Source organism: Salpingoeca rosetta (genome assembly GCF_000188695.1).
Source record: "Salpingoeca rosetta unplaced genomic scaffold supercont1.5, whole genome shotgun sequence".
Lineage (NCBI taxonomy): Eukaryota > Choanoflagellata > Craspedida > Salpingoecidae > Salpingoeca > Salpingoeca rosetta.
In genome coordinates, this window is record NW_004754929.1 from 1,173,431 (window position 1) to 1,192,164 (window position 18,734).

Genomic DNA, 18,734 nt, shown 5'->3' on the forward strand with positions numbered 1-18,734 from the left:
ATCAACAACACCCCCCCCCCACCCACGCCCGAAAAGACAGCCAGACAAGCAAGCAAGCGACACATTCCTGTGTTGGCTTGCTGACATCCTCCCACAGGCAACACCCAGGTCGCTGTTGCACGATGGAGCACGCCAGCTCACAGGCACAGCTGCCGTCTGTGCAGGAACACAGTGCACACAACGGCAGCGACACCGACAGCGTGTCGAGGGCCGGGTCTGGGACGCAGCAAGCTTTTCAAGGCGACCCTCACCATTCCAGACACAGCACTGCTGCCACTCAGCTTGCTGAGCCTGTTGAAGGGAATGGCAACGGCGACGATGACGGCGATGGGGACGATGACGGTGAGGAGGACACGAGTGGCGCGTCTTCGCCGCGATCCCAGGCTGCTGCCTGGATGCGCAAGTATGAATGCAAATGTCGTTGTGTGCAGCGAGTACCCAACGCCTTGGATATAGCCACTTCATTCCGAACGCAGACAAAGGAGACCAGAATCAATTTTGCACGCGCAGCATTCTTTGTCTTGGCGAGCTGTCCAACGTCAGATGCCACACTTCATGGCGCGTCCAGCGGCGATGACGCCACATCAGGAATAACAGCAACCATCACAACAACTACATCACCAACAGTGGTGACAGCAACAACAGCAGCACTGACGGCAGCAACAACAGCAACAACGACAACGACAGCAGCAAGCACGTCCTGCGCCACCTCCATTGCAAGCTCCAACTCCGCTCAACCCAGCACAACAGCTCCACTCCACCGTGCTACATCTGAGCTGCTGCCGCCTCGGACCACACAAGAAAGCCCCCTCCTTCCGTCTTCACTACCTCAACAGCCCGCTTGCACGCTAGCGGAAGGTGCTGCGCACGCCCCTGCTGTGCCCACAGCCCAAAGCAGCACCCGCATCGCTGATCCAGAAGAGGTGTTGGGGCAACCGCTTCTCACATCAACCGTGCTTTTGCCACGCGCAACTCCCAAGGCCCCGCTCACTGTCACCAAGCTGTCTCCTCCAGTGCGGCGTCGCCCACACGCACCGGCACAGGCCTTGCCGCTGTCGCACCACTCGACAGGAGGGGGGCAGCAGCAACAGCGAGCAGAACAACGACCACAAGCACACCAGTTGCCACCCCAGCCATCGCCACAGCACAAACACCATCATCAGCAACAGGTGGCGCTGGCGCCGGGTGGGCCTGCGTCGCGGGTGGGCCGGTCCTCGATTGCATACACGATCCGCGGCCAGCAGGTGTGCAAGCGTGCGTTTGCAGCCATTGTGCAGTTGTCTCCGCACACGCTTGGCCGACACCTCACGTCTGTCACGGGCAGCAACGCGTTCCCGTTCACGGATTCGCAGCGCGGGAAGACCAGAGGTAGCTGTCGCCCCCACACAGACATCATCTCTCGCTTTCTCAAGCGTCTGCAGGCAGAGCACCAAATTGCAGCAGCACGTGACACCAACACCGAAGGAATGGCTGGCAACACGAGAGAATTGGCCTGCAATGCTAGCATGCCTCCCACCAACACCGCCGGCAGGGGGGCGCATACTTCTGGTCCTTTGAGCACAGCGGTGCAGTCTGGGCAGAGCGTTGGACGCTCGCTGCTCATGCTGCCGTCAACAATGACGAAGAAATCAGTGTATGAGCAATATAAGGTGGCGTTTCCGATGCTGGCGCGCGAGATTGGGCGAGAGGACTTGAAACCAATTGTGTATTCCTCCTTCACGCGTGTCTGGGCGAAGTACTTTAAAGACCTGAAGCCTGGTCTTGGGCATGACCTGAATCCCGCTCCCGCCCATAGCCTTGTTGCATCTGCCCGGCAAAGCGACTCGTCACACACCCATCATCATCATCATCATCAGCAGCAGCAGCAGCAACAACAACAACAACAACAACAACAACAACAACAACAACAACAACAACAACAACAACAACAACAACAACAACAACAACAACAACAACAACAACAACAACAACAACAACAACAACAACAACAACAACAACAACAACAACAACAACAACAACAACAACACATCTTGCAGCCATTGCTACAGATGCCCAGCAGAGAACCTCCAAGAAAGGCTGCCAAGCATTAGAACGTCTCAACTGTTTAGTGCATGTGTTTGCGGTTTTTTTTGGCAGACGTGATGATCAAATCATTCATTCAGTTCTTCGACAACACAGCAACTCGCTGCTTTGCTTTGTTGTGTCAGGTGTTATTTCATTTCAATGATGAGAAAGGTTGTTACAAACGGCCAAGCAAGACAAGAAACAGACGCATAGACATAGACACGGGCACAAAACACACACACACACACACAATAGAAGCATGTCATTGACTACAAGACAGAAGGAAAAACGGGGGAAGAAATCACTCAACCAACCAAAGCCAACAAGCCACCAACACCGTTCTTTGCTGTGATAACCAACCGGCCACAATGTCTCTCACACACTCTCTGCGCATATCACTGTCTCTCACGCACACACGCACACACGCACACACACACACACACACACACACACACACACACACCCAAGCACTAGTTTTCGAGGCTCATGAGAAGAGCGGTGCCGCGCTTGATCCAGTGCTCAGCCGACCTGTCGCCGGATTTGAGGTCCACAGCAATCACAAACGACCATGCAGAGGCGCCGCCCTCACCGGCACGGTTCGGGTAGTAGTAGCAAGGACACGCATACACGTTCTTCTTTGTGGCCTTCTTCTCCACAGGCTTGAAGTGGATGGTGGGCATGGAGCACACCAGCTGCATCGGCGCAGCCTCCTCCAGGCACGCGCGCTTCTTGTCCCACCCTGCACCTTCCAGGAACAGGCCCTTGATGTACACGCCATCCTTGGGCTGCTCCACAATGTTCACATCATCCAGCGTCATCACAGGGAACTCCCACGAGAGCGTGTCAACGGACACGGCGTTGTTGCGCGCGGCGTTCTGCAGCACAGCCGTCAGGAAGCCCGTGGGGAACGTGAACGCAGACATCCAGTAGATGAGCGGCTGTCGCCCCGTGACCGCCCACTGCCGGAAAAAGTCCACGCGCTGGATGAGGTCGCGCATCCACCCGGCCAGCGGCTTCTGCGACGGATACGTCTTCTTCCACACCGGCGGCACCTGCCCGTTGAAGATGAACGTGAGAATCTCCTCCAGATCGGAGCTCATCACCACCAGGCCCTGGATGCCCTTGCGCAGCGCAATCAGGTGCCGCTCCATCAGCGACAGCAGCGCGTTGTACCGCGCAATCTCCTGCAGCAGCACCACGTTGAGCGGGTTGGGCTCCACAGCCAGCAGCTTGGCGGTCGCGTCGTAGTCAATCTTCTCCGGCAGCCGCTCAAGCATGTCCTGCGCCAGCTCAAGCACCACGTCCTCCCGGCTGCCGCCCTTCTCCGTCGTCACCGCGGGCTGCAGCGCCACCAGCGTGTCCAACAGCGTGCGCGCCTCCCGAATCATGCTGGAAATGTCCGCGTTGGCGTTCTGCCCAAAGGCGGACGGCGGGTCCGAGTTGGGCAGTGACGCAACGTAGTCCTTGTACGACTGCAGGCTGCCGTCGGTGGGCACATAGAACAGGTCGGACGACGACACGCGGAAGTGCTCCACGTTCAGCGCGTCCTCGCAGAAGAGCTCGTTGATGTAGGTGAGTAGCAGCCGGCGATCCCAGTCGTCCGTCACGTGCCCGCCGTAGTTGATGCCGGCAATCAGGTACTTGAGCGCATCCCACGGCGTCTCCTGGTACTCGTCCAGGAACAGGCCGAGCAGGTTCTCAGACACCTCGTAGTCGGAGTCGTTGAAGGGGTACTGCACGTTCCATCCAAGCATCTGGAACTTGCGCCGCTCCAGCAGCACGCTGTGGAAAAAGGTCAGGCAGAACATGAGCTTCTTGTACTTGGTCACCGCACCCACGCGCTCAAACTGGTCCTCCGTCAGCGTCGTGTACAGGCGCTTCATGTTGGCCTTGATGCCCTTGGGCGGCTCCGTCGTCATCTTGATGCCGGCCTGCAGGATGGAGATGGGGAACTGCGGGTTGGGCTTGGAGCTGAGCCACAGCCGGAAGTCCGGGTGCGGCTTGTTCACCTCCAGCATCTCCACAATCTTGCTCAGCGACGGCATCCAGCTCAGCGAGAGATGGCAGTTGGCCAGGAACACCCAGTGCCCGTGCTTCGTGCCCTCCCGCAGCAGCCGCTCAGCGATGGGCGCCTGCCCCTGCCCGAGCGACAGCGTGTGGAAGCGCTCCGTCATGTTGCACCGGTCCGCCAGGTCCATCAGCTGCTTCGTCGGATCCACGCCCACGGAGAGCACGAAGATGAGCGGCGTCTGTGGCCGCGAGTCCGACAGCACCGCACGCATGTCCAGCGGCGGCGGCTCCACAAACCGCTGCCCGAGGTTGTTCACAATAAAGTTGGTCGCCACCACAGACACGCGGTCCGGCCGCAGCGAGCGCACAATTGCCATGCGCTGCAGCTCGTTGCACGCGTTCTCCCACTCGCCAGGCAGGGTGGCGGCCTCCGGTTCGGGTGACACGTACCACGTGTGCCAGTCCCGAAGCATCTGCTCAAAGGAGGCGGCCAGCCCCGTGAACTTGGGCAGCAGGCGCTCCATCTCCGTGATGTTGTCCCACGCCTCGGAGCTGATCCACGACGGCGCCGGGTTTGGCATCTGCGCATCGCGGTCCAGCACCTGCCCGCCGCGCAGGAAGAAGTTGTACTCGTTCATCTGGATCTTGTTGGCGCGCTCCAGAATCTTCGAGTTCATGTGGAAGGCAAAGAGCAGCTTGTGCTTCTCAAACAGCCCGCGGCACGTGTACCGGTACACGGCGTACGTGTGGTAGTCGTTGATGCTCTCGATGCGCTGCTCCAAGCCGGCCGCCTTGGAGCTGCTGTCAATGCTCTTCACAAACAGGTTGATGTATGCCGCGAGCGAGAACTGGTACATGGGGTCGATGGACGCAATGTCGTTCATCACAAAGAACAGGATGGACGCCCGCTCCGCGCAGGCGCGGTAGCCCTCGCGCGCCTCGTCAATCTCCGCCTCCGTGCGCTCCGCCACCACCAGCTGCTCGCCCACCTCCACAGAGGTCACCTTGGACGAGTTGAGCGTGTTGACGAGCTCCTCGTCGTCAAGCAGCGAGCCCTTGGCCGTGCTCAGCAGGTGCAGGATGCGGTCCTCCAGCTCCACCAGCTTCTTCTTGCCAGACGCAATCTTCGTCACCAGCTCGTTCTTCTGCTCCTCAAGCTCCGGCCGCTCCTTGCTCACCACGATGCCCAGCAGCTGCGCCTCCAAACCCTCCTCAACCACGGCAAAGTTGACAATGGTCGTCTTTGTGGACGTCTCCGGCGTGTAGTGCGGGTTGGCCATCTTGGTCGTGATGTAGAAGCGGAAGTCCGGATTGTACTCAATCTCCTTGTCACCGAGCCGCAGCATGAGGCGCCCGCCCACCTTGGTGAACGCCTTGTTCAGGATTGGCCCAAGTGAGGGATCCAGCTCCTCCCCGACGTTCTGCATCAGCACGGGCGTGCCAAACTGGATGGCGTTCTCAAGCGTGCGGATGTAGTCCGGCATCTGCAAGTCCACCACCTTCAGCCCGTGCTCGCGCTCCATGTTCTTGATCCACTTGATGGCCTGGCCCTGCGGGTCAATCATCAGCGGCCAGCGCCGCCCGCGCGTCACAATCACGCCGTTCTCCGTGGAAAAGCGGTCCGAGGGCAGGCCCTGGATGTTCCAGAAGCGCACGTCCGTGGGCTTGGCCAGGAACCGCGCCATGTCAAAGTTGGGGTCGCACGGGATCTCGCAGCTGCGCACGTGGCGCAGCCACCGCTGCACCACGCTGTCTCGGTACGTGGAGGTGAACGGTCCCAGGTACGACAGGAAGCCCGCGGCGAGCAGGCAGTCGCCAACGAGGTAGCCCATGCTCACGCGCAGCTCCGCCACGCTCTGCTCCCAGCGCGAGCGCTCGCCGGCCAAGCCCGTCACCAGCTTGGCCGCGCGGTCCAGCTTGAGCGCCGTCACGCGGCTCTTCTCCGCCAGCTCCTGCTGCTGCTTGAGCTTGGCCTCGTAGTTGCGCTGAAGCTCCTCCACCTTCTCCGTGACCTCCTTCAGTTTGCGCTGCGCATCGGCAAGCGACTTTTGCTTGGCGGCAAGCGCGTCCTGTGTCTTCTTCAGCGCGAGCCGCTTGGGCTCCACCACCTTGAAGATGCGCCCGTACACGTCCATGGCCCGCACCCACATGCACAGCGACTTTGCCGCGTTGGACACGCGCCCAACCTGGTCCGGGTCAAACTCCGGGCGCGTCACGTAGCTGTGGATCTTCCGCAACACCTTGTCCGACATGTTGTCCTTGTCAAACTCCACCAGCTGCTTGATGAAGTTGGGGTCGGCCAGTTGCCGCTTCGCCTCCGACCACTCCGGCTTGGACTTGCGCAGCACCATCACCGCCTCCATGACCATGGCAACCAGGTCTGGCGGCTTGGTGTACGCCTTGATCTCGCTGATGTCGTTCTTGTTCAGCGACTTGAGCGCGTCCATGGCCGCCTGCAGCGCCGGCAGGGCCTCCTTCAGGTCTGCCTCGGCGTCCGCCGCAAGCTTCTCGCACTCCTGCGCCTCAATGCCAATCTTCTCCGAGCGCGCGCTCACGGCCTTCTGTTGGTCGTCCGCGTCGCGCTTCTGCTGCACGATGATGACCAGGTAGTCATCGCACTCGCGCTGGAACTGCGCCACCTGCTTCTTCGTCTCCTCCAGCTCCACGCTCATCACCTCCACCTTCTCCCGCGTCTCGTCAATCTTGTCCAGGCCGTTGATCAGCTTGTCCGCGGCGTCGCCAAGCTCCTTGCGCTTCTCAGCCAGCAGAAGCCTGTAGCCCGTCACGAGCTCCAGGTAGTTGGTCGGGGTCACGTAGTTGTGCCGCTTGACCTCGTCCAGCATCTGCTGCGACGCCGTGAGCACGGACTGCTGGATCACGGCAAACGTCGACAGCACCGCCGACCGCAGCCGCTCCGCCCAGTGGCTGCCCTTTTTCAGGCTGGCGTCGTCGTCCTTTGCGTCGCCGGCATCGGAGCCGTGGCCCGGCAGCCCGCCACCAACGCTGTCGGCCGCATCGTCGCCGTCGCCGCCGCCGGCATTGCCACCCAGCACGGCCGCAGACATGCCCTTGGTCAGGTCCACGTCCGACATGAACCGGTCCGCGACGGCAAGCAGCGCGTCCTGCGGCCACGCGGAGAAGTAGTCGATGGTCGTGCAGTTGACCAGGCCAGGGTACATGCGCAGCCGGTTGCGGAAGGCCTCGCCGACGGGGCTCATGCACAGCACAACGTGCAGGTTGTTGCGTACGCGCTCGATGAAGAACTTGGTGAGGGACGAGGGCGTGTCCTCGACAGCGGCCTTCTTCGCCTCTGGCCGAAGATCGGAGAACACCTCCTCCATCTCCTCCGCCGGGAACAGGTTTGGCACCTCGCCCGAGCTGAGGATGTTGTTGATGTCCTCCAAAAAGTCCTCCAGCACAATCTGCGTGTCCACAAACAAGAACGTGGTGGGCTTGTTCTCCACGCCGGCCTGGCGGTACAGCGCCTTGAGGTCCTCCCTGAACTCTGTCATGCGGTACTGGCGCGTCACCTCAATCTGGAACGTCTTGTGCTCCAGCACAAACGCCGCCAGCCGGGTGAGCGACTGCCGCCCGCTGCCGCCAACGCCAATCAGCATCATGTTGCCGCGCTGCATGCGAATGACGCGCACAATGCGCGCCACGTGCTGCACCGCGTCGCGGAACAGCACCAGGTCCATGGGCACGTGCCCGGAGGCGTTGTAGTCCTCCAGCTTCTCCTCCAGCACCGTCTTCAGTTTGTCGTGCTCGCGCACGTCCTCGTACACGGGGTCCTGGCCCTCGCGCATGAAGTCCGCAAACACGGGCACCTCGCGCCCAGGGCACAGCGTGGACAGCGACACGTCAAACACCTCGTGCAGCTTCTCCTCCACCAGCTTGGTGAACTCCACCTGGTCGCGCTCCGTGACAAGGCGGTCGCAGAAGACGCGGAAGCACTCGTGCACCCACAGGCGCGTGATGGCGTCCTTGGTGTCGTGGAAGTCCTTGTGCGCGCGCAGCATGCCCTGGAAGACCTTGGAGATGTCGCGCAGGTTGAAGAGGTAGTGGATCTTCGTGGGCGTGGGCAGCATGCGCGTGGACATGTAGTTGTACACGTGGATGGTGGCCTCCGTGACCATGTTGCCCACGGGCTTGCACCCCTCATCAAAGTCCTGCAGCTTGAGGTTGATCATGGTACCGAAGATGCGCTTGATCTGCGAGTCTGTGGGGAAGGTCATGTTGAGCAGGTTGAACCGCGCCTGCAGGCGCCGCGAGATGATGGAGCGGCCGCCACCAGGAGGACCCATGGCCGCCACAATGCGCATGTCGCGGATGTGCTTGATGACCTGCTTCTCCCGGTCGTACACAAAGCCGTACTCCATCCACTGCCGGAGCAGCTCCAGCGGCGGCTGCGACCCAAACGTGTCCTTGGCCGGCATGTTGAGGTCATCCAGGAAGGTGAGCAGCTGCTTGCCGCCGAGCGGCACAAACACGCCCTTGGTGCGCTTCTCCACCTGCCCCTCGATAATCTCCTGCACGTTATTGCTCGACGTCTTGGAGGACATGTTGATGGTGAGGAGGTTGAACGTGGCCGGGTCCAGCTTGCGCATAACCATCTCCACAACCGAGGTCTTGCCCGTGCCCACGGGGCCCACCATCAGCGTCGGCTGCTTCGCGTCGATGAGCGTGCGCACCAGGTACTGGTACCGCACCGTGTCCACCGTCGGCACGTGGATGCGGTGGAAGGGCGTGTCGGGGCTGTAGCGCCAGTTGGACCGCAGCTCCGTGTCCCAGTGCGCCCACGAGCCGTTCTTCACGTCAACAAAGTACTCGTACACCGTGTCCCTGCTCGGGAACTGGCCCTCCAGCTCGCGCAGGTAGTTGTCCACCAGCTTGCGCCCTTGCTCGTTCACGCCCGCACACACGGACCACACCAGGCTGAAGAGGAACCACTGCCCGACAATGCGCTCGCGCTCCTGCGACTGCTCCATGGCCTTGGTGCCGACGCCGCCTGCGCCGGCGTCGGTTGGCTGTACCCCGTTGCCCGGGGTGAGCAGCGCGGAGAGCAGGCAGCACAGAGACTTGACGCGGTTCAGCTGCGATGTTGGCACGAGCTCCACGCACTGCGCGTCCACAAACGTGAGCATCTTGTCCACAAACTTGTCAAAGAGGTCACGCAGGACGGGGACGAGCCCCTTGTCGGGGAAGGCGTCCAGCCACGACGCAACAAACGGCTGCCAGCCAAGGTCACGCGTGTCGTGGTACACCATGCCGCAGCGGGACACGGTAGCTGGGGAGGCCACGGCAAGGTCCTCCACCTCAAACAGCAAGGAAACCTGCGACGGCATGGAGATGCGCTCGCCGTTGATGAGCGTGAGGATCTTGTTGTCGTCCATGACTGAGTTCATGCTCTCAATCCACAACGTGTCGACGGGGCCGTCGAAGACAATCCACTTCTGGTCCGAGCGGTCGTCCGAGCACGTTGTGCGCATGACCGAAGACAGCACGCCGTCCGCCCACTCGTTGGTGGCGATGTTGAACTCGCCATAGAGCTCTGCCAGGGACAGCGCCTTTGGGTTGAGCGGGTAGTCGCGCACCACCTCAAACCCGGGCACGTTGTCCTTCTTACACTGCGACATGGCGCGCTGCAGCGTGCGCCAGGCCACGCTCTTGCCGCTGCCCGTGTGGCCAACGATCATGACGGCGTGGCGCGAGTTCTTCGTCTCGTACAGCTGGATGACCTTGGTCACCATCCAGTCTGTTGTCTGGTACCCGTTTGCCTTGAGGTCCTGCACAATGGCCTCCTTGAACTTGCCGTAGTCCTCCTCGTGCGTCTCCACGCCGGGGAACAGATCGGCCATCATGCCCTGCAGCAGCGGCAGATCCGTGTTGGTCATCTTGGCCACGTTCATGTCCTTCATTGCCATGAGCAGGACCTCCTCGTGGGCAATGTCCGGCATGGCCTGGCGCTTGCGACCGGCGTACAGCAGCGTCGACACGAGCGCGCGCAGCCCAAAGTCATAGTGGTCCTGCTTGCTCAGCTGCTGCACCGCCAGCTTGTACAGCGTGTCTGCCTTCTTGGCCAGCACGCGCGTGTTGCTAAAGCCCTGCCCAAAGAGGATAATTTCTGCAATCAGGCCCGTGTCCGGCTTCATCATGGAGATGGGCCGGAACATGGACTTGAGGTTGTCTGGCAGCTCCGTGCGCCCGGCGTAGCCGGGGTTCATGGTGATGAAGACGCCGCAGGACCACCGCAGGTTGATCTCCGTGCCTTCAAAGATGAAGCGGCGCTGCGGGTTGTCCGGTGACAGCGGGATCTGCGCCTGCAGGATGGACAGAATCTGCTGTGCCACTACAGACAGCACTTCGATGTTGATGCGGTTGAACTCGTCAAAGCAGCCCCACGCGCCTGTCTGCGCCAGACCCGAGAACATCCCGCCAAGGCTCTTGTAGTCCATGCCATCAGAGCCTGCGCACGGCGTGTGTGATTGTGAGTGATTGTGAGTGAGTGAGTAAGAGTGATTGTGAGTGAGTAAGAGTGAGTAAGAGTGAGTGAGTGTGAAGTGCGAGAGAGAGAGAGAGAGTGTGTGTGTATATGTGTGTGAAGTGAGCGAGTAATAAGAGTGAGTGAGTGAGTGAGTGTGAGTGTGAAGTGAGCGGGAGAGTGTCTTCAATTAAATAAGTGCGTGTGGAAGTGTGAGGTGAGGAACAGTAGCAGAGGACGAGCGCGAGAACAGAAAAAGGCACACGCTTCTATTCGCACGCCACCACGTGCACTGCCACGTGGGCCTCGAAGAGCACAAGTACTCACACTGCAACGACACAACACAAGGCGATGAAGAAGATGGTACGAGTGTGAGTCATGTGTCATTCACCTCCATGACATGAGCAAACCGCACCATAAAAGCAGTGCAAACCGCAACATTAAATACCCATGGGCACACAGACAGGCAGACACAAACAAACAAACAAACAAATAAACAAACAAACAAACAAACAAATAAACAAACAAACAAACAAACAAACAAACAAATAAACAAACAAACAAACAAAACAAAACAAACAACCAAACAAAACAAACAAACAAACAAATAAACAAACATAGCACACTTACGTTGACGATGATGACGTAGTCACCGAGGGCTTTGCCAAGATCTTTGCACGTCTCTGTCTTGCCGGTACCTGCTGGCCCCTTGGGGCTGCCACCGCGCTTGAGATGCAGCGCCGTTGTCAGCGTCATGTAGCAGCGGTCTGTCAGCGGCGTGATGACAAGACGCCCAGAGTTGCCCAGATACTCGTAGCCATAGGTGAAGCGCGTATTTGTCTGCCGAATCACGCACTCGCCTACAGTGGCTGCATCCGAGCCGCTGGTGCCACCAATGCCACCAACACCTTTGCCCACAACAGTAGCGGCAACAGCCTTGTCAACACCGACATCCTCCTTGCCGCCCTGGCCCTGGCCATCCTGCTGCGAGCCCTGCGCCTGCTGTTGTTGTTGCTGCTGCTGCTGCTGCTGCTGGGACTGCTCCCAGTAAAAGCGCAGCTGCATGAGCCACTCAAAGGCGTTGTGGTTGATGTTGGGTACTTTGGTCAGCCTGTCAATCACATCACGCGAGTGCACCTCGATGGTGATCAGCGCCACCAGCTTCTTGCGCTGCGTCTTGTTCTTCACGCTGCGCACAGCCTCCGTGAGCTTGTTCAGCAGCGACACCCACTTCTTCTTGAGCACCTTCAGGCCCTTCTTCGGGCCGCCCTTGGCGTCCGACATGGCTGCCACACACTGGCTGGTCCACGCCAGCTGGCTCACGGTGAGCACAAGCTGGCCCGCCCACTCGCGCAGCCACTTGTCGCGCTTCTGCTTCTTGTGGGCCACGATGGAGTCCTGCAGCAGGGCCTTGAGGCTGTGCCGCATCTCGCCTTCCACCTTCAGCAGCCACGACTCGACGGGGCCATCGAGCGCCACGGGAACCTTGAACGGCACATACTCGCCGTCGGGGGAGTGCATGCCCAGCGCCTGCGTGACCTTGCGGCCGGGGGGCGTGTTGAGCTCGAGCGCCTTGATGCTGTCAAAGCACTTGAGCAGGTGCGGCTGCACGGCCTTGGGGTTCTTGGACTGCCCGAGAATCTCCAGCAGGTCGTCGTTGGACACAAAGTAGAAGCGCGGGAAGTACTGCCGCTTCGTCTCCAGGTACTCGTCCAGCGACTTTTGGATCTGCTCCAGCACCAAGTTCATGTCGTTGAGCTGCTGCAGGAGGCCCTTGGCGTGCGTGCCGCGCTGCGCGTTGGGGTCCTCGTGCAAGCGCTGGCCAATCTTCAGAAACTGGTCGTCGATGGCGTCAAACTTGTTAGTCTCAATGGGCAGCTGGCGGCGAATGTCCTCGCCCGTGAAGATGTTCTCCAGGTACATCCACTGCCGCTGCACCGTCAGCAGAACCTCAATCACCTCCAGCACCATGGACAGCGTGCGCTCCCAAAAGTCCACGTCGCTCTCAAACGCCTTGACAAAGCGCGACGCCTTCATTGTGGACAGCGTCACCTGGTGGTCCTCCAGCAGCTGGTAGATCTCGTCGGTGCCCTTGAGCGTGTAGTGCCCGCGGTCCTTGTACGCCCCAATTTCCAGCGACGTGGAACCCCACACCTCTGCAATCTCGTCAATGCCCTGCTCAATTGACAGCTCCTTGCTGGCGGCGCCGGAGATGGCGTTGACCTCCTCCACAAAGCGGTCAAAGCCCAGGTCAATCATGGTGCCCAGCGTGAACTCCGCCGACGTGTGATCAAAGGTGCTGCCCACGTGCTCCTGCAGCTCGTGCCAGTGGCGCTGCCGCAGCGCCGGGTTCTTCAGGTCCTGGATCAGCGGCATGGTTCGCTTGAACTGCTCCACGCGCCGCCGGTACGTCTGCACCATGTCCCAGTCCTTGTCCTTCACCTCGCGCGCGAGTTTCACAAACTTCTTGTTGTACTGCACGGCCTGCTGCTCCATGGCGTCCGTGTCCACGTCCGCAAACTGCGTCTGCTTCCACTCGTTGTAGCGGTCGTCCCATTCCTTGGCCAGGGTCCACAGCTGCGTGAGCTGGTCCAGGTCGCGGTGCGTGTCCGCCACCTCCTTGAACGGCTCGTGGCTGATGCCAAACACCTTCAGGCCGGCCTTGAGCGACTCCTCGGACGAGCGGATGTTCTCCAGCTTGTGCCTAAACTCCTCAATCGCCTGCAGCGCCTCGTCCGGGGTGATGGTTGCCGCAAAGGGCCCCGTGGTCACAAACGTCGCCCGCACCTCCGTCACGCTGCGCGAGAGGTCGTCCATGTCCGCCAGCAGGTCCGTCTTGCACTTGGCCTTGGCGTCGGCCAGGATGTCGTCGGCCTGGTCCAGGGCGAGCTTGAACTTGTTCCACTGCGCAGGCAGGCTGTCCAGCTGCGCGCTCACCTCGTCGCTCAGCTCCACCTCGTACTTCTCCAGAATCTCAAACTCCTCCTGCAGCGGGCCAAACTTGGCCTCCACGCGCGGCGCCTGCGCCTTGGCTGCGTTGAGGTTCTCCACGGCCGAGATGACCTCGCTCAGGCCCTCCGGCACGCGCGACAGCAGCTCCGACTGCGTCTGCAGGTACTCGCGCACGCGCGCCAGGTCGCCCTTGGCCCGGCGGTGAAGCAGCTCCGTGAGCTGCTCCTGCCACTGGTTGCACAGCTCAAGCAGGCTGTACTTGAGCATGGTGCAGTCCAGCTGCACAAAGTTGATCGGCGTGAACGTCTCCTCCTTCTGCACGTTGTTGGCCACCTCTGCATAGCGGGCAATGTCGCCATCAAACTGGGCCAGCGGCGGGTTCATCTGCGCGTACCGCTGCAGGAAGCGCTCAATGTCCGTCTGCCAAATCTCGTGGTACGACTCGTGCCACACGCCCACGTAGTCGCGCAGGTTGGGCTCGTTGTCCTTGAGCCCTTGCTCCAGGTAGCGGCGCATCTTCAGCACGTCTGCGTCGTCACGCGAGCACTCGAAGAAGCTCAGCCCGTCGCGCGCTGCGGCTGCGGTTGTGGACACGGTTGCCGTGGACGCGGCGGCCAGCGACGACGTCGTGCCCGTCTTGGCCGCGCCTTTGCGCAGGGCGTTGTTGCTGCGGTTGCCGGCGCCGCTGCCGTGGGAGGATGTCGCAGCGAGAGAGGCCTGCGTGCGCGTTGTGCGCGAGTGCAGCTGTGCGTTGGCGGGGATGCCCTTGCACAGGATGGTGGTGAGCCTGTCCAGGCCAAGCAGCGCGTCGACCATCTCCTTGTGCAGGCTGAGGGCGACGTCGCAGAGGTGGCCGTACGTGGGCTGCAGCACGATGTTGCGGTCCTCCAGCGCCACGTTGACCCTGAACACGGGGCTGGGGATGCTCTTGCCATCGCCGACAATGGCGCGCACAAACTCGTTGAGGGATCGCTTGACATTTGTGCGCAGCGACTCCTCGAGCATGCGGTCCACCTTCTGCACGTAGCGCCGCCAGTGCTGCTGCACGTCGTGGCCGTCCTTCTTGAACACCTCGTACGTCTTCTGCAGGTTGCGCACAATCTCGCGGTGCACGTCGAGGAAGCGCTTGCGCACGGCGGCAATCTGCTCCTGCTGCGCCTCGTGGAACTCCGTCACCGTGTACACGCGCTTGAGGCTGATGCTGACCATGGTCTGCTTCTCCGCGTAGGCGCACAGGCGGGCGATGCGCTGGTTGGTGAGCATGTACTTGTCCACGTGCTCCTTGAGCTGCTTGGCGTGCATGCGGCAGTCGGCGACGTAGTAGTCCTTGATGCCCTTGGAGGCCCAGGTGAGCTTGGTGAGCCCGTGCTGCACCTTGCTGTCGAGGAAGCGGATGCGCTCACGGAAGAGGGCCTGCTCCTCCACGGAGAGCTTCTCGATGATCTGGTTGTAGTCGCGCACCACCAGCATGATGAAGCAGCGCAGCGCGCGCAGCTCTTCGTTCTTGTGGAACATCTCCATGGCGGTGCTGGGGATGTCCAGGCCCAGTTTGAGCCAGTGCTTCACCTCCGCAAACAGGACCAGCAGGTCCTTGTCAAAGTTGAGCAGCAGCAGCGTGCGCGTGCCGTCGCGCTTCAGCAGCGGGTTGTTGAGCAGGGCAGCCAGGTCCGTCTTTATCTCGCCCACCCATGTGGAGTGCGCCTTGCTGACAAAGTCGCGCAATGCGCCCGCGAGGAGCGTGTACTGGTGCAGCACCTCGTCCCCAAACGCGCCCGGCTGCACGTACTTGGCGTTGGCCAGCGCGCCGTGCACATGCGTGATCTGGTTGAGGAGGCCCGTGGCCCACATGCTGGCGCCGGCGTACGGGGGCATGCCGGGCTCCAGCGGCGGCGCCTGGCGGTAGTTGTTGAAGTACGCCTTGACGTCCTCTAGCTGGTCTGCAAACATCTTGAACACGTGGGCCGTGCACTTGTCCAGCGCGCGCTTGACAATGTCGCGCTGGCCCAGGGGCCCAAAGGTTTCGATGAGCTCCACCCCGTTCTCCACGGTGGTGACGTGCTGGAAGGCCGTGGTCACCGCGTTCTGCACCATCACCTCGAGCTCCTTGACAGACTCCTTGAAGGTGTTGAAGTACCCCTGGTACTTGGAGGACTTGACGTCCAGGATGTGTGCCTCGTGCTTACGCAGCAGCGTGAGGCTCTCCTCAAAGCGCGCCTCCACCCCGGAGAGTGCGCGGGCAACCTCGAGGCCGCGCGTGCCGGCAAAGTGGGGCAGCGGCACCTTGTCCACGCCCTTCTTGCGCGCAAAATGCTTCTGGCCCGAGCAGACGATGAGCAGGTCCTTGCACCGCTGGATAAAGGCGTCAATTTGGGCAAACACGCTGGAGTGGCTCACCACCCATGGCTTGCTCGAGTGCGGGAGGTGGGCGGCCTTGCGCTTCTCGTAGATGCTCTTCCACGCCTCGCAGCAGCTGATGGCGTCCGTGACAATGCGCACGCTGTCGTCCACATCACCCTCGAAGATCTCGTCCAGGGAGATGCACTCGCGGCAGCGCATGATGATGGCGTTGGAGACTTTCTGAAACAGGGACGTGATCTGCTCACGCGAGGTGTAGTGCTGCGAGTGAAGCTCAATCAGGCGGATCAGGTCAATGATGGTGGGCAGTTTCTCCGCAATGGCGTTGAGGTTAGACGTGTACAGCCGCGTGCACGGGTCACGCAGCACCCCGAGAAACTTGAAGTTGGCTTTGGACTACAGGAACAAAAAGGCGAGAAAGGGGTTGGGTGGTGGTTGGAGATGGTGTGTGTGTGTATGTGTGTGTGTGTATGTGTGTGTGTGAGTGGTTGAACAGTACTCAGGGCGCCCATAGACGCAACCAAAACCAGACACACAGACACACACGCACACAGACACAGAGGCAGACGAAGGCAGACATGCACAGATGGAGATAGACAGACACACAAACAGACACAAGTTTAAGATCCCATACACGCACGTAAACGTACACACACACACACACACACACACACACACACACACAAACATGCGAACAAACGAATGACGCACCACTTCCATGCCGTCCTTGATGCGTTGGGACCAGCTCTGAAACTGGTTGAGGTACGAGGAGCCGGCTGCCTCCAATATCTTGAGAATGGTGGCAACGCCCTCCTTGTCCAGCTGCTCACTTATGCCAGACATGTCCTGGAAGCGCCGCTGCCAAAAGTCAATCTCATCCGTGGGCAGCTCAATATCTGCGCCCTGCTCCGCGTGCGTGGTGTTGAGCACATCCTTCACCTGGCGCGTCCAGCGGATGACGGTTGTCTCCAGGCGTTGCACCAAGTCACGGTCGGCAAGCATCACCTCCATTGGGCGCGAGAGGTCCTCGTTGGGCACATACAGGACGGTGTTGTGGTCAGACTTGCTGGCCACGTCTGTGAGCGAGGACATGAAGCGGTTCATGCCTGCGGCAAACTCGTTGCGTACGCTGTCGGGCCACTGCTTGGCGGCGTGTGACATGAGCGGGGAGAAGAGGTCGTTCATCAGGCGCACGAGGCTGTCCAGGTAGTCCTGCTGCAGCACGCCCGTGTGCACAATGTCGTCAAACTGCGAGTCTGGGTAGATGAGCTCGGGCTTGGCGCGAACAAAGTAGATGAGGCGGCCAACCGGATATGCGGGTGGCGAGTGGCTGACAACCAGCATGCCCTCGGACTGGTACACGGTCAGCAGGACGGAGGAGCGCCGTGTGAAGAAGTTGAAGATGGCCTGGAACGACATGTCGTTGTTCCACTCACTCTCCGTCGTGCCCTCGAGGTGTACCCGCGACTTGATTTCGTTCACCTACGAGAAATAAAGCGGGGAGCAGAAGAGTTAGAAGTACAGCACAGGGACAGACGGATAGCAGGCGAGTGCTTGGGGCAGAGTCTTTGTGTGTGTGTGATGTGTATGTGTGTGTCTGTGTGTGTGTGTGTGCGTGTGCGATGTGTATGTGTGTGTGCGATGTGTATGTGAATGTCTGTGTGTGTGCGATGTGCATATGTGCACATGTGTGTGTGTGTGTGTGTGTGTTGCACACGACATGGTGGAGAATACATGAAACCCCGCCTCCCTTCCACAGAGTCTCAGGCCGCGCACACACGTGAATGAAAGAGTCATTTCATGGATATGTGCGTGCACAGGAGCCAGCGCTTCAAGTACATGAGCGGGCATGAATGCACTTTCCCACTGCAGTCACAACGTACCATAAAGTCACGAAGGTTTGCTGGCTTTGGCGGTGGAGCAGGGATGGGATCAGGGTCTGGCTGGGGATCGACCAGGACCTCAATCTCCTCACCGTCCGATTCCTCCTCGTCAGCAAGTTCCTCTTCATCGTCTTCATACTCCTCATATTCCTCGTCCTCATTTCCTCCTCTGTCACCGACCGCAGAAGACGCACGTGTGTTGATGGCAGAGGCCTTTCTGGTACCGGCCTTGCTTTGTACAGCCGATGCCCGTTTGGAGGCCTTGATACTGCTGCTCTTGGACATGGCATTTGCGGTGCCTCCGTCAGCACGTGCGGCAGGCGCCTTGTCTTTGCTTTCCTGGGACTGCGGCTCCTGTTGTGCTTGCTCCTGCTGTGCTTGTTGGTTGTCTGTCGTGTCTGGCGGTGGTGTTGCGGAGGCGTTCGCTTCAGCTTGGGCCGAGGGCTCCTGTGCTGTTGCTGTTGTGTTCTCGCTCATTGTTGTTCCAGGTGAGTGTGTTGTTTTGTTGGTGGTTGATGCCGCAATGTCAATGTGGTGGTAAGGTAACAACGCAGGTTGAACCCCCGCCTCAAGAGCGGATAATTGTGAGGAAAGGGGAAGGCCTGGCGCACTCCTTCACTTGCTTGCTTGCTTCCTTCCCGCCACAACCTATCTCGTTGCTTGATGGCGGCTGCGGCTGCGCTGTGGCTGTGCTGTGGCCGTGCTGTGGCTGTCGCTCCCAGCAGCCAGTGCTCGACGACGTTTGTGCGTTGTGTGTGCGTTGAGAGCCAAACCAACCGCCGATGAGTTGCAGTTGGTCGCTAAGCGAAATGTTGCTGAAGTTATCTACCAACAATCACAGCCTGCATCCACAGCAACAACTACGACGCTGAGGACTGTTGTGACGGGCGAGCTGACGCACAACCTCTCGTCTCGCTTCCTTGTGGCGCTTGTACTGGGCTTGTGCTTGGCTTGTTGTGGTTGTTGTGGTTGTTGTGGTTGTTGTGGTT

The 18,734-nt window shown here is 60.1% G+C and overlaps 2 protein-coding genes across 2 annotated transcripts; one reads left to right on the forward strand and one right to left on the reverse strand.

Annotated features, from left to right (window-relative positions):
- Window positions 1-122: 122 nt before the first annotated feature.
- PTSG_02319 (uncharacterized protein) lies at window positions 123-2,090 on the forward strand (the record flags this gene model as incomplete). The annotated part of the gene is made up of 1 exon (XM_004996751.1): window positions 123-2,090. The coding sequence occupies one exon, from the start codon at window positions 123-125 to the stop codon at window positions 2,088-2,090; it is 1,968 nt and encodes a 655-aa protein (XP_004996808.1).
- Window positions 2,091-2,534: 444 nt separating this feature from the next.
- On the reverse strand, window positions 2,535-18,561 carry PTSG_02320 (dynein heavy chain 2; the record flags this gene model as incomplete). The annotated part of the gene is made up of 5 exons (XM_004996752.1): window positions 17,746-18,561; window positions 16,574-17,344; window positions 11,595-16,258; window positions 11,182-11,438; window positions 2,535-10,540 (listed from the first exon to the last, which is right to left on the reverse strand). The coding sequence occupies exons 1-5, from the start codon at window positions 18,220-18,222 to the stop codon at window positions 2,535-2,537; spliced, it is 14,175 nt and encodes a 4,724-aa protein (XP_004996809.1). The 5' UTR covers window positions 18,223-18,561.
- Window positions 18,562-18,734: the final 173 nt, after the last annotated feature.